At 41.0% G+C, this 13,971-nt stretch overlaps 1 protein-coding gene across 1 annotated transcript in view; it reads right to left on the reverse strand.

Moving 5' to 3' along the window:
* Positions 1-1,072: 1,072 nt before the first annotated feature.
* The window catches only part of GOLGA5 (golgin A5), a 52,095-nt gene continuing 39,196 nt past the window's right edge, over positions 1,073-13,971 (reverse strand). The window contains exons 8-12 of the mRNA XM_006839630.1: positions 8,583-8,681; positions 7,351-7,576; positions 3,392-3,497; positions 2,339-2,402; positions 1,073-1,153 (exon numbers count right to left, since the gene is read on the reverse strand). Coding sequence (XP_006839693.1) covers positions 1,073-1,153; positions 2,339-2,402; positions 3,392-3,497; positions 7,351-7,576; positions 8,583-8,681 — 576 coding nt within the window. The remainder of the gene's footprint in view (positions 1,154-2,338; positions 2,403-3,391; positions 3,498-7,350; positions 7,577-8,582; positions 8,682-13,971) is intronic.

The raw sequence follows: 13,971 nt of genomic DNA on the forward strand, positions 1-13,971 counted from the left end.
CAGTCGCTGGAGAAGGACATCTTGTCTAGATAAAGTGGAGGGTGAGTGACAAACAGGAAGACCCCCCAATGTGATAGACTGACACAGAGGCAGCAGCAGAGGGCTCCAAGTGTAACAACAACTGTGAGGATGGCCCAGGACCAGGCAGGGTTTTGTGCCGTCGTGCATAAAGTCGCTATGAGTCAGAACTGACTCGAAGGCACCTAACAACAACAAGGTGTTGAGGTAGAAGAGCACAGTATGGTAAAGGGGGACTAGAGCAGAGTGGGGATGGACAGGGAAAAAGGAAGCACACACACTGGGAGGCAGTAGCAAGTCACTGTGATTCATTTGCCAGGGGCTTCAGCTGCTGGAGGGAGCTCTGGGCTGCTAACAAGCAAACTCACTAGACACCCCTCGGGAGAAATGTGGCTGTCTGCGTCTTTACAGCAGCTTTGGAAACTGTATAGGACAGTTCTCCTCTGTACTACAGGGCCACTGAGAGGTGAAACTGACAAAATGGCAACTGGTTTCCAGTTGCTGATTTCTGCCTCTACTCACAAAAGCCTGTCTGGGAAGGTCTTATATCATGGGGATGAAAAACATTTTCAAAAGGAAAAACGCATGCATTTATCAGAAGTTTTTGTTACCAATCAGGCCTATAACAAGTAAAAAGGAAACGTATATTTGCGGTTTAAAATACAAAAAATACAAAAGCAGACTGAATTACCAAAAGGAAAACTTTTAATTTAATTTATATCACTAAATACAATTCATTTCCCTGATTGTAGCCCATAATCAGTGACCTAAAATACAGGGGGGACTGCACAGAGGCGAACAATGCCGGCATCTCTGTGTGCACAGGTCGAGCCTTAGGTTCGCTGAACTCAGAAAAGCCAAGCTGAGCTTTTAAATTATTATTGGATCTCGAAACTCTTACCATCTGAAGGACGTGAGAGAGAGATTTAGGCAGCGGAGTAATAACTTAAACAGTTAGAAGCTGGTAGTGACAATAATTTTGGCCATCCTTCTCAGGAACTTCAGGCTGATCTCGAGAAAAAGACACTGGAACATTCAAACAACTGGGTTCCATTCATTTGCTGTATGGCTGATCATGGTGCATCTCCGGTGTGTATGTCAGCAGAACAATCATGACCCAGAGGTGCAGCAAAGCCTAGAGAGAGAAAGCCAGTGTAGGGATCAGCCAGACTCACTAGGTGCTGCACCGATGAGAGGGCCACGCCATGCTTGGTCTCCCATGAGACACTGCAAGGGGCTCAGATCATGCCTAAGGAGGCAGAAGGAAGGAGGGGGAGAATAACTCAGTGCAGTGGAGAAGTCTCAGGTGAACGGAGTCACGGGCTGAACTTAGCCACACTCCCAACGTACACACGGAGTCAACCATCCGTGACTGTAACGCATAGCAGATGCACGTTGCAGAGGTACAGGGAGTTACTGGAAAGGATTTCAGGAACAGAGGCAGATCTGAGGGGTGAGTCTGTCACGGTTTGTGGAGAGGAGCTGGGGGGAACACTCTTGAAGGGCATAATGTGTCAGCTTTCTGAGGCTGATTTAGAGCCTGGGACTCATCTGCCTTGGAGCCCTTGTGGTGCAGAGGGCTAACTGGAAGACTGGCAGTTTGAACCCAGTAGTGCGCAAGCTCCCTGTGTGGTGGGGCTGAAATGATGGGCATGCCCCACCAGAGTCAGGTTCCAACTCATAGTGATCCTGTGCAGGGTTTCCAAGGAGCAGCTGTGGGCTTTGAACCATGAACCTTGTGGTTAGCAGTCCAGTGCTTATACCCAAGGCTCTGTTTTTAAGTGCTGTTGAGTCTATTCCAACCCATAGTGATCCTGTATAGGGTTTCCAAGGAGCAGCTAGTGAGCTTGAACCGTTGACCTTGCAGTCTGACACATTAGCCCACAGCGCCACACCAGGACTCCGTTTTTATCATTAGAAAGGCTTAAAAATGGAAATAACCATTAAATAGTGTAGGATAAGCACTGAACTGCTAACCACAAGGTCAGTGGTTCAACCCACCCGTGGTTCCATGGGAGAAAGGATGAGGCTTCCTGCCCCGACAAAGATTTGTTGTTGTTAAGTACCATCAAATTGGTTCTGACTCAGAGCGACCCTGTACAGCCACCCTGTATAGGGTTTCTGAGGAGCAGGTGGTGACTTTGGAAATGCTATACAGGGTTACTATGAGTAGGACCAGACTTTGAAGGCATTTAAATACCAAAATGTGTTTTATTCTTTCCAAATTGATTACTAAACTATGGTTAAGATCAGAAGCTTCAAAACAAAACTCTGGTTAAAAAATTAAGTGCAGCATTGGCTTTCAAACAAGTTTACTTACCATATATATAATTACAAAAAGCCGAGCTATGGGGTATCGTCGGAGAAAAATTCCCAGGCGGATGCTGTGAAAATCCAGAGGGTGAAGGGTAGGGGGAGAGAGTTAGTTACACTCCAAATAAATCTCCTGTTGTCGTATCTAATGCTGCTGCTTCAAAGTCACTCATCCTAAGCTATTGGGATGGCTGCCACAGAAGTATGATTTCTATAGTTGATTCCCACATGATTGCCTGAAACAACCATACAGACAGGTCACAGAAGTCAGCAAATACTTCTCTTATGATTTGGAGCTTGGTTGTTAAAACTTATACTCAAGCTTAAGTCTGAATTCAATGCTACGACTGCAGGAGGCAAGTTTGATCCTTCTCAAAATCAGTTTTGTTTTTTTTTTCTTTTTTTTTTAGGAATGAATTAAGTTACAAAGGATACGGTAGGCTGTGAATCACCTGAAGAGGAACAGAGTATGGCTGGAAGTGACGTGCATAGAGTCAGCATGAAAGCTTTTGTACAGACAGGTACTTTTTAAGGTGTATATGTCTGTTAGCATAAAAAATTTCTATGTATATACAAGAAGGGGCTTCAAAAAGTTTATGGAAAAATGGAAATGAAAGAGAATGGAATTTTCCCACGACCTTTTTGAAGCTTGTTCATATACACAGACATAGAAATTCCATCTATGCCTTATACAGTTGTTACTGAGTTAATTCTGACTCATAGTGACCCCATGCGTGCAGAGCAGCACCCTGATACAGGGTTTTCAAGGTTGTGATCTCTTGGGAAACAGATGACCAAACCTTGTCTTCTCAGGTTCCTCTGGGCGGGGGGTTCAAACGACCAACCATATAGCTAGTGGCTGACCACCTATCAGCACCACCCAAGGGCCTTATTTGTGCAGTATCATTAGATGACAAAAAAACTTCTCAATGAAATTGAATGAGTCTTTGTTATAGACAGTTTCACGTCATTCAAGTACCTTGAAAGGAGAAGTTAAATGCTGCTTTGAGATACTGGCTGTGCCTGGGAACATTATGAAGACAGTGCTGGCATCTCTTACCTGAATTGGTCAATGCAACTAGCAGCTTTTCGGACTTTCCCATACATCCCTGCCAAATTAGTTTCCATGTCATTGAAAAGAACGGGAACATTTCGTAGACGTGTGCCTGTTTTAAACAATGCAACAGCCGCAAATGAGTGCACTGACACCAAAACCAACTTCCTAACCAAAGTACAGCTGAACTGACGTGGTATCATATACGGAAAGCATTCTCAGCACCAACTCTGTAAGCATTACCCTCAAAAGCTGTTAGTGCTGCCGAGAAGCTCCAACCTTGCCCAATGCTTAACCTGCAGCGCCACCCCAGGACTTCACACTCACCATAGAAGCCACAAAGAAAAGGTAAAAATTTGACCCTAGAGAGCCCAGTGGACGTGAAACTCACAAGAAACGCTTTGTTTCTCTGAGTCTTGGCACTTCCCCACTGCTCTGTTAGTAGAAAAGACATGAGTTTTCCTTCTCTGACAAGTTTCTGGCTTTCACAGATTTTACTGTATAGAGATTTAAACGTCTACATCTACAAAAACCAAAATCAAACGGTAAATTTTAAGGAAAAGATTTTCCTCATTCAATGAGCAGATTTAAAAGTACCCAGTGTTAGCAAGCACTTTCTTCCTGGCCTATCAAGAGTGAAGCCGCACATCCTGTCAAAACCACAAAGCTGAGGACGCTGCATCTTGATCCCAGCCCAGACTCCCCACAAGCTCAGGCTCATCCAGTTGTATACTAACTACCTCTCTGTTTGGAGTCTAACAGGCGTCTCAAAGTCAGTATGCCCAAAGCTACGAGTGCGGTTTCTGTCCTCAGCACTAATCTGCTTCCTCCACAGTCCTCCCGTCTCAGAACAGACAACTCCCTGTTCCCATGTGCCTGGACCAACATCCTCTAACAGCTTGCCTGAGTCCACGCCCACAGTCCCGTTCTGTCTGAACTGCCGTCCCCTTGCAGGTCTCCCTGCCTCCATTCTTTGCGCTCTAAAGGATGCAAATCACACATCAACTGAAGGCATGATGATACAACGCAAGTCAGATCAGCCACACCTCTGAGACCCTCCCTCCCCCTCATTTCCTATTGGTCTCTCTGGTGTTCCAGCAGCATACTGGGAACACTCCTGCCTCGGGGGGGGGGGTGTCTTTGCACCTGCTCTTCTCTCGGACTCAAACACTTTTCTTCTAGACCTGCACATAGCTCACTACCTAATCTCCTTCAGGGTTTGCAAGTGACACCCCCTCAGTGAGGCCTTCCATGACCAGACTATTTAAATTGTGCAATCCCAAACCTACATCTGGTGCTTGCTATCTCCCTGCACACCTTAGTTTTTCTCGGCAGCACTTACCAGCCTCAGACATTATTTGTTACCTGTCTCCTAGCACCCGACTATAAGATCCACAGGCAGAGACCTGGACCTCTTTTATCCACCATCAGACATCCAATGCCCAGGACAGTACCTGGCAGAGTAAGTGCTCAATAGTTATTTGCTGATTTTGACAACGACAATCCGAAGTCTTTGAAAATACACACCTATTGCAACACTGGGCTCAAACACAGCAACAACTGTGAGGATGGTGCAGGACCAGGCAGGATTTGGCTATGAGTTTGAACCAATTCAATGGAACCTAAAAACAACAACTAACCAAGCAATGCCATCTCTATCATTTAACCTAGAAACCACATTGTGCACAGAGGACATTTTTCTGAGCACTGTTTACATAATACAGTAAAACCTGTAATACCAGAACCTGTCAGGGATGGAAAACTCTTAATAATTAGGAATTAACATAGAGTCCTGGAGTGGCACCATGGGCTAATGCATCAGACTGCAAAGTTAGTGGTTCAAGCACACCAGCTGCTCTTTAGAAACCCTATTCAGGGTTGCTATGGGCTGGAATCAACTCAACAGCACTTAACAACAAATATACAGAGTGAGGATGGAGTCCTGGTGCTGTGGGCTAATAATGCACCGGACCGAAAGTTCGGTTTGAACCCCAATGTCAGTGGTTCAAATTTACCAGCTACTCCCTGGAAACCCTACACAGGGTCGCTATGGGTTGGAACTGAGGGTCGCTATGGGTTGGAACTGATTTGATGGCACCGAACAATATACAGAGTGGAGATCTGGTGTAGTACTGCTGGATAATGCACTGAATCACAAGGTTGGCAGTTCAAACTTACCAGCTGTTCCTAGGAAACCCTTTACAGGGTTGTTATGAGTTGGAAACCACTCGACTTAACAGCAAAAACAATTCAAGAGTGGTTAATTATTTGATAGCCACAGTTGGTGGCTTGTGTGTTACTGTAATTCTGGAAGTTATGCCACCAATATTTCAAATAAAAGTAAGGTCACCCATGGTGGACAGCTTTCAGCTAAGCTTCCAGACGAAGACAGACTAGGAAGAAGAGACATACTACTTCCAAATATTTAGTCACTGAAAACCTTATGAATAGTAGTGGAATACTGACAGCATCAGAATAGTGAATATTGTCAGAAATAGTGCTGGAAGATGAACCCCTCAGGTTGGAAGGCACTCAAAATACGACGAGGGATAAGCTGTCTCCTCAAAGTACAGTTGATCGTGATGACTCAAATGGAGTAAAACTTTTGAGAACTTCATTTGCTGATGGGACACAGCTCAAAATGAGGAGAAACAGATGGAAACATCTATTAATAATCAGAACATGGAATGTGTAAAGTATGACTCTAGGAAAATTAGAAGCTGTCAAAAATAAAATGGAATGCCATTTTGAATCAGACAATCCATAGTTTACAATGTGGAGAATGAAAACTGAACAGGAATGGGGTCTCATGCATCAGCAAAATGAACATTTCAAGATCGATAATCTTGAAGTATAACACTAGATAGGGTAATATCCATACGCCTACAAGGAAGACCAGCTAATACCACTATTATTCAAATTTATGCATCAAACACTAAAGCCAGTGATAATGAAACTGAAGAATTCTACCAAATTCTTCAGCCTGAAATTGATCAAACATTGCAATCAATGTATTGATAATTACTGGCAATTGGAATGCAAAGGTTGAAAACAAGAGGAAGGATCAGCAGTCGGAAAACATGGCCTTGGTGATAGAAATTATGCTAGAGATCGCATGACAGAATTTTGCAATACCAAAGACTTTCTTCATTGCAAATACCTTTTTTAAACACATTAAAGACGACTATACACACGGACCTCAGACCATCAACTACTCATATGCAAGTTTAGGCTAAAACTGAAAAGAATTAAGACAAGTTCACGAGAGCCAAAAATGACCTTGAATATATCCCACCTGAATTTAGAGATCATCTCCAGAACAGATTTGATGCATTAGACACTAAAGTCTGAAGACCAGAAGAACGACATCAAGAGCAACAAACAGAAAGAATGCAAAAGGTAATTCAGAAAAAAGAACAAAGGAAAAGACCAAAATGTCTGTCAGAAGAGCTCTCCAGTGTAGACATGATAAAACAAACGGATGGATTCTACGGGCAAAATATTGACTGATGCTGAAAGCATCAAAAGAAGATGGAAGGAATCCACATCTAGAAGCCACAAGATAGCCACTAGAAGCTGGGAGAGAGTCCTGGGCAGATTCTCCCTCAGAGGGAAGCAGCACAGTAGATACCAAGTCCAGATTCCTAGTCTCCAGAAGGGGAAGGAGGACATCACAGCTCTAATTTGTTATGGAAGGTTACGAAAGCAAATCTGGCTTCACACTTCCTGAAAGCTCCTCTCACTCTCCTGAATTCTGTGTCTGTTCAGCATCCTTCTGCTAATTATCCTATATATTTTTTAATGTAATTATTAATAATATTAACATCAGGGAATATTCAAGTTCACTAATAAAAAGTTTAAATATAAAGGACGTTCTGTAATTTTTCAATATCATGTTCGAATTAACTAGACACAAAGGCAAGGGAATGAACCAAAGGTTCTTCTGGGAGTCTGTTTTGGGTTACCTTCGCCATTGTCAATTCCAGGCATGTTAATGGACGAGCCGTTGCTGCTACTTCCTGAGGTAGCAGTCATCAGCTGCTCTAGGCGCTCCAGCTGAAAGACCAGAGAGTTCTTTTCTGTGCTGAGATTCTCCAGCATGGTCTGCTTCTGGATGAGGGTCTCTGTTAGCTGGTGGAGCCGATTTTCTAACTCGGACTGGCTGCTGTTACTCAGAGTTTTATTGGTAAGCTACAACACAGACGTTCATAAAATTAATACTTAAACGGAAAATCAAGCAACATAGAAAGCCTATGGTGGCAGATTGTAGCATTCACTGATTTCATAAAATTCTACAATAATTCTGTGACTGTTTACAGAAGTGTTTTTTCATTATTTTATAGATGTTTTATTTTCATAGATGTTGTTAAGTCGGTTCCAAGGCTATAAATCTTTCTCCCGCGGAGCGGCTGGTAGTTTCAAACTGCTGACCTTAAGGTTCGCAGCCCGATTCGTAACCACTACGCTACCAGGGCTCCCTATTTTCATACATAGTCATCTATATGAAACAACTTATGAAACAGGTATCTATATTAAATTGCTAGAATAAGTGAGTTTGGCCAAGGTTGCAAGAAACGAGATCAATATACAAAAATAAATTATATTCTACAGGAAGGCTTTAAAAAGTGTGTGGGAAAACGGAATTAAAAGACAATGGAATTTTCCCACGAACTTTCTGAAGCCCTCTCACATACACTTCTTGTTAAGTTTGGAACAGGTTTCCGAGGAGCTTTAGGTTAAAGTACTGGCTCAACAGCAATGTTTTTCATTTTGTTTTAAAATAAATCTGGGTGATACACCCACGAGTGTCACTATTTTCTCTATGTTTTACATCTTTATATGTTTCCATAAAAGGCTTGGTCGCCTTATGAATGCACGATCAATCATGAGACAGAAGTTCTGTCACTGAATTCTTCTGAGGAAAAAGACTCCACATTCCTGAACGAGGCACTGAGGACTACTGGCACCGTGAAGAGGATGCCGTGGTGCTCGCACCTCCTTGTCAGAGCTCCTGTGGAGGTGGAGCAACGAGCAAAGCAGATGCAAACTCACCTGGCACGAGCTGGAAGCTAAGCAGCTTGTAAAGACGGGATCCAGCTACTAGAACAACAAGGCTCAGGGCTCAGGGAGGCTGGGGCAAGGCCTCCCTGTGTCCTGCAAAAACTGCCTTTCCCCAGTTGTGAATGCTGATTCCTACCTGATTCCTGAGTCTTTGAATCTCTTCTTCTCTATCTTTAATCCTGCTTTGCACTGTGTTCTTTGTCTGATACAGCTCTTCTTCTACATAATGGAATTCCTACCGAGGGAGGCACAAATGAAAGTTCCGTCAGTATCCCCTACTCTATTCCCAGCACAGAGTGGGTACTCAGTCAGCATTTACTAAACATATTGACTGAATAAACGAATAGACTTAAATGGCTCTAACGAAAAGTTTCCACTTCAGCATGAGGCAAACACAGGTTCATAAATAATACAAAGAAAAATATTATTTTGATCCTGCAGCAATGAAAAATAAGTTGTACCTTCAAAAGTCTTGTATATGTAATAATAATAATAAAATGACAAACTGGAAAGGTATTTATAACATGATAAACAGCAAATATGATACAAGCCCCATTAGAAAAATGGGCAAAGTGTATGAGACAATAAAAATATGAATTCAGTAAGTAGTAGCTGTTGTTAAGTGCTGTTGAGTCAGTTCCAACTCATAGCCACCCTGCATAGGGTTCCCGAGAAGCTACTGGTGAGCGTGGACCTTTCAGTCCAGTGTGTTAATCCACAGCACTACACCAGGACTTAGTAAAGTAGTAGAGCACAAAATAACAATATGTCTAAAAACAGTAAACAAAATCAATTAGAAGATAGAAAAAAAGACTTGAATGTATAATAGCAACCAAAATGGGAATAAGCTTAATAATAAGCTTAGACCTAGTTTGGCGCTGTGGGATAAAGCACTTTAGGTTTGAACCACAAGGTCTGTGGTTCAAAGTCACCAGCCACTCCTTGGAAACCCTATACATGGTTGTTATGAGCTGGAACCAACTCCACGGCACTTAACAGCAATAACAATATAAAGAACACTTAAAAATATTTCTAAAGCACACAAAGAAATACTTCAAGTGAACTAACTGTCTGTCATACTATGTTCTGGGATATAACAATATCATAGGGGAATTCCGGCAATATGGCGGACTAGGAAGACACAGAGCTTTTAAAACTAGACACAGGAGACCAAATAAAACAGAGAGAAAGGACAATCTTGGAACCCTGAGCTTCAGCGGATAGGTCAGAGAAATGGATTGAATGCCTACTGAGAGAAGAAGCTGAGCAGGGGCAGCAAAAGGTGAATGGACTGTTGGCCAGAAGCAGCGTGTTCATCTTGTACTTTTGGGAGCAGCCTTGGAAAGACAGACAGCTGGCAGCCTGACAGCGCAGATTCACACAGGAGACTGAAAAGGTGGAGTCCTTCCTGTTCTGTACACTGCTCTAGGATAACAAAAGTGAGGCCAGCTCCTGCTCTCATCTACCCCGCAGGCTCAGACCCTTCTCTCTGAGCAGAGTGTGCCCACCGCGCTGCCTTGGCACATGGATTCGGATGGGCTCTGTTCTAGAGCTACAGAACGCAGACAGTCTCCAGGCTAGAATTAGATCGGTAGGAACTTTCATCATTAGTCACCTTGCAGTTTCTACAGACACTGAAACTAGCAACCTGAAAGGCCTCAACAAACTACTGGATGGGGTGCCCTGAACTCAGACAACATATAAAAGAACTCAAAGAGGACTGGGAACTCAGTCATCACATAATGGAGACATAGAACTTCCAAATGGCAAGGTAGTCATGTAGATTTCAAGATAAAACAGACTGTTTAGAGCAGGAAAAATATTAATAAATTACAGGATAACTTCAAAGAAAAACAATACACCTGAACATCAAAAATTTAAAAATAAGAAAATCAAGAAAGATTTAGTAAACATTAAAACGGCAATGAAGAAAACCCACAAAATGCACTTAGCATAGAAAATTAATGTGGAATAAAGAAACCAGCAACACCACACACACACAAAAAAAACCACAGCAAAATGACAGCAATGAATTCATACCTATTGATAATTATACTAAACCTCAATGGATTAAACACATTAGTCAAGAGACAAACAGCAAGCTAAGAAAACAGGACCCTTCAATATACTGCTACAAGAGACACATCTTACAAAGATAAAAATAGAGTTAAAAAAAATCAAAGGATGGAAACAATGTATCAGGCTAACAGCAATCAAAAAACAAGGCATGGCAATATTAATCTCTGTTAAATAAACTTTAAGACAAAAACTAGCATAAGAGACATGATCTCTTGACTAAAGGGTCAAATGAACAGAAGGACATATCCATAAACCATATCACAGCTCTACAATAACAGTTAAGTGCTGTCGAGTCAATTCCAACCCATAGCGACAATAACAGTAGGAGATTTTAATACACCACTGCGATGATGGACAGAAAACTAGAAAGAAACTCAAAAAAGTCACAGAAGAACTAAACAACACAATCGACTTGACTTCATAGACACATACGCAACACTCAATCCAAACACAGCACAATACACATTCTTTTCCAGTACACATAGAACAGTCTCTAGACTACACTGTATATTAGACCATAAAGCAAACCTCAATAAATTTACAACATCAAAATACTACAAAGCATCTTTTAGGATCACAATGCTGTACAACAATAGGAAGACCATAGAAACTGAAAAACACTATACTTGAAAGTTACTGGGTAATAGAAGCAATAAAAAAATGAGATTAAAAAAACAAGAAACTCCTCCTTAAATCGAATCAGAAAGAAAACACAAGGTATCAAAACATTTGGGATACAGTAAAAGCACTGTTCATAGGGCACTTAATAATAAACATACACATCCAAAAAGAACCCAAATCAACACCTTAATCATCTCTAACATTAGAAAATGAGTGGCAAAGTAAGCCTACAGCTGCCAGTAGAAAGAAATAATAAAGGTTAGCGGAGAAATAAATGAAATAGAAAATGGACAAATAATAGAATCAACAAGAAGTTGGTTCTTCGAAAGGATCAATAAAATCGACAAACCACTGACAAATCTAACCAAAGAAAAGAAGTCAAAATGCAAATACAAATAGGAAATATTATGGGTGACATCACAAGAAAACCAACTGAAATTAAAAGGATAATAATGCAATACTATGAAGAATTGTACTCCAACAAATTTGAAAATCTAGAAGAAATGGACAAATTTCTAAAAACACATGACTTACCTAAACTAACACAGACTGAAGTAGAAAACTTGAACAGACCTATAACAAAAAAAAAGAAATTGATCATGTCATTAAAAAACTCCCAATTAAAAAAAGTCCAGGCCCAGATAGCTTAACTAGTGAATTCTAATCAAACAGAGAGGAGCTGACATCACCAATTCTACTCAAACTATTTCAGAACACAGAAAAGGAAGTAAAACTCTCAAATTCCTTTTATGAAGCAAGCATAATAACCCTGATATAAAAACCAGGCCCAGACAACACTAAAAAAGAAGATTATAGATCAATATCACTCATGAACACAGATGCAAAAATTCTCAACAAAATCCTAGACAATATAATCCAACATCATATATAAAAAAGTAATACATTATGATGAAGGTATGCAAGGATGGCTCAATATTACAAAAACAAAGTAATCTACCACAAAACAAAAAGGAAAAAAACCCCACAAAAACATGTAACCAAATCAATTGCAGAAAATGCATATTACAAAATCCAATACTCATTCCTGATAAAAAACACTCAACAAAATAAACAGGAGAAATTCTTCAACATAATTAAGGGCATATATACAAAACCATTAGCCCACACTAGTCTTAACTGTAAAAAACTGTAAGAATTCCCTTGTGAACAGGAACCAAACATGGATGCCCTGTATTATTACCATTTCTATTCAATGTTTGGGCTTGAAAGTCTTAGCCAGAGCTATACAGCAAGAAAGGGACTTAACGGCATCCAAATTGGCAAAGAAGTAAAACTCTATTTGTAGATAATATGATCCAATATACATAGAAAACCCCAAAGACTCACTAAAAAAAACTACTGGAACTCATTGGAAGATTCAGCAAAGTGGCAGTGTACAAGATCAACATCCAAAAATCAGTTGCATTCATTTACACTCATAAAGACAGCTCTGGGAACGAAATCAGGAAAACGAAACCATTTATAGTAGCCACACAAAAGATCTAATACTTCAGAATAAATCTAACCAGAGAAACAAAAGATATATCCAAAGAAAACTATAAAATACTACGACCAGAAAACAAGAGATTTTTAAAAAACGGAAAGACTATACCATGCATGCTCACGTATAGGGAGATTAACATTGTGAAAATGTTAACACTTCCTAAAACAATCTATAGATATAATGCAATCTCAATCCAGATTCTAACATCAAACTTTACACAGAGAGGAAAGAGACCTCAAATAAGCAAAGCATTACTAAAACAGAGGAATAAAGTAGGAGGCCTCTCACTTCTCAATCTCAAAACCTACTATACAGCCACAAATGTCAAAACAGTCTGGTACTGGTACATGGAGAGACACACAGATAAGTGGAACAGAATTGAGGATCCGGCAGTAAATCCATTCACACCTACACTCTGTTGATCTTTAATGAAGAGCCAAAGACATTAAATGGTCTTTTCAACAAACAGTGCTGGCAAAATTGGAAATCCATTTGTAAAAGAATGAAACAAGACCTATATCTCATACTAGATACAAAACCGAACTAATTGTGGATTAAAGACTTAAACGTGAAACCTAGAACTATAAAGATCATCAATGAAGAAGTAGGGACAAATGGAGGGAGTCTAATACATGGTATGAATACACTATCAAAAAGAACTGACAAGAGAAGAACAAACAAGATGGTGGCTCAGGCAGAAGTGCAGTGAGGAGCTCTGTCAGCAACAACACAGAATACTGGACCAAGCAGGCTTAAGGGATGGTGCCAGAACTCTGAACCACATATAAAGGAATATTTACAAGGTTGGAAGGCTTACAGCGAGGGGCATTTGTAGCAGAAATTGCTATCTAACTGAAGATGCTCAGCTGCTCCCAGAGCTGCCATTTTGGGAGAGACCAAACGGGGGAAGGATCAGAGCATCTGTTAGGATCCCTAACAGAACTGCGGAGATAAAGGTGTGGACATTTTTTTTTTTTTTTACCTGTTCATTAGTCTCTCGCTGTTTGCACACCTCCATTCTGGTGTCTAGAGGGGGTGCCTGAGAGAGTGGACATCCCACCCCAAACCCCAGAGGGTTCTACTACGCATGCGCACAGATCTCCTTGAAATTTAAAGTGACAGTTTTCACTTAAAACCAAATGGCAGTGCAAAATGGCTACAGCCATCCCTGAACGGTTTATCACTAGGAAAAAGGCCTGAATGGGGATCATGGAATGGGACAGGCAGACTAAAAAGGAAATAGGCCAAAAATTAAATCCTGAGTTATGTCACAACGACTAACAGTGGCATCTTGAAATTTCTCAGGAAGAAGAGTGAAAAG

The sequence above is a fragment of the Chrysochloris asiatica genome, unplaced genomic scaffold (genome assembly GCF_000296735.1).
Source record: "Chrysochloris asiatica unplaced genomic scaffold, ChrAsi1.0 scaffold00025, whole genome shotgun sequence".
In the NCBI taxonomy this organism is placed as follows: Eukaryota; Metazoa; Chordata; class Mammalia; order Afrosoricida; family Chrysochloridae; genus Chrysochloris; species Chrysochloris asiatica.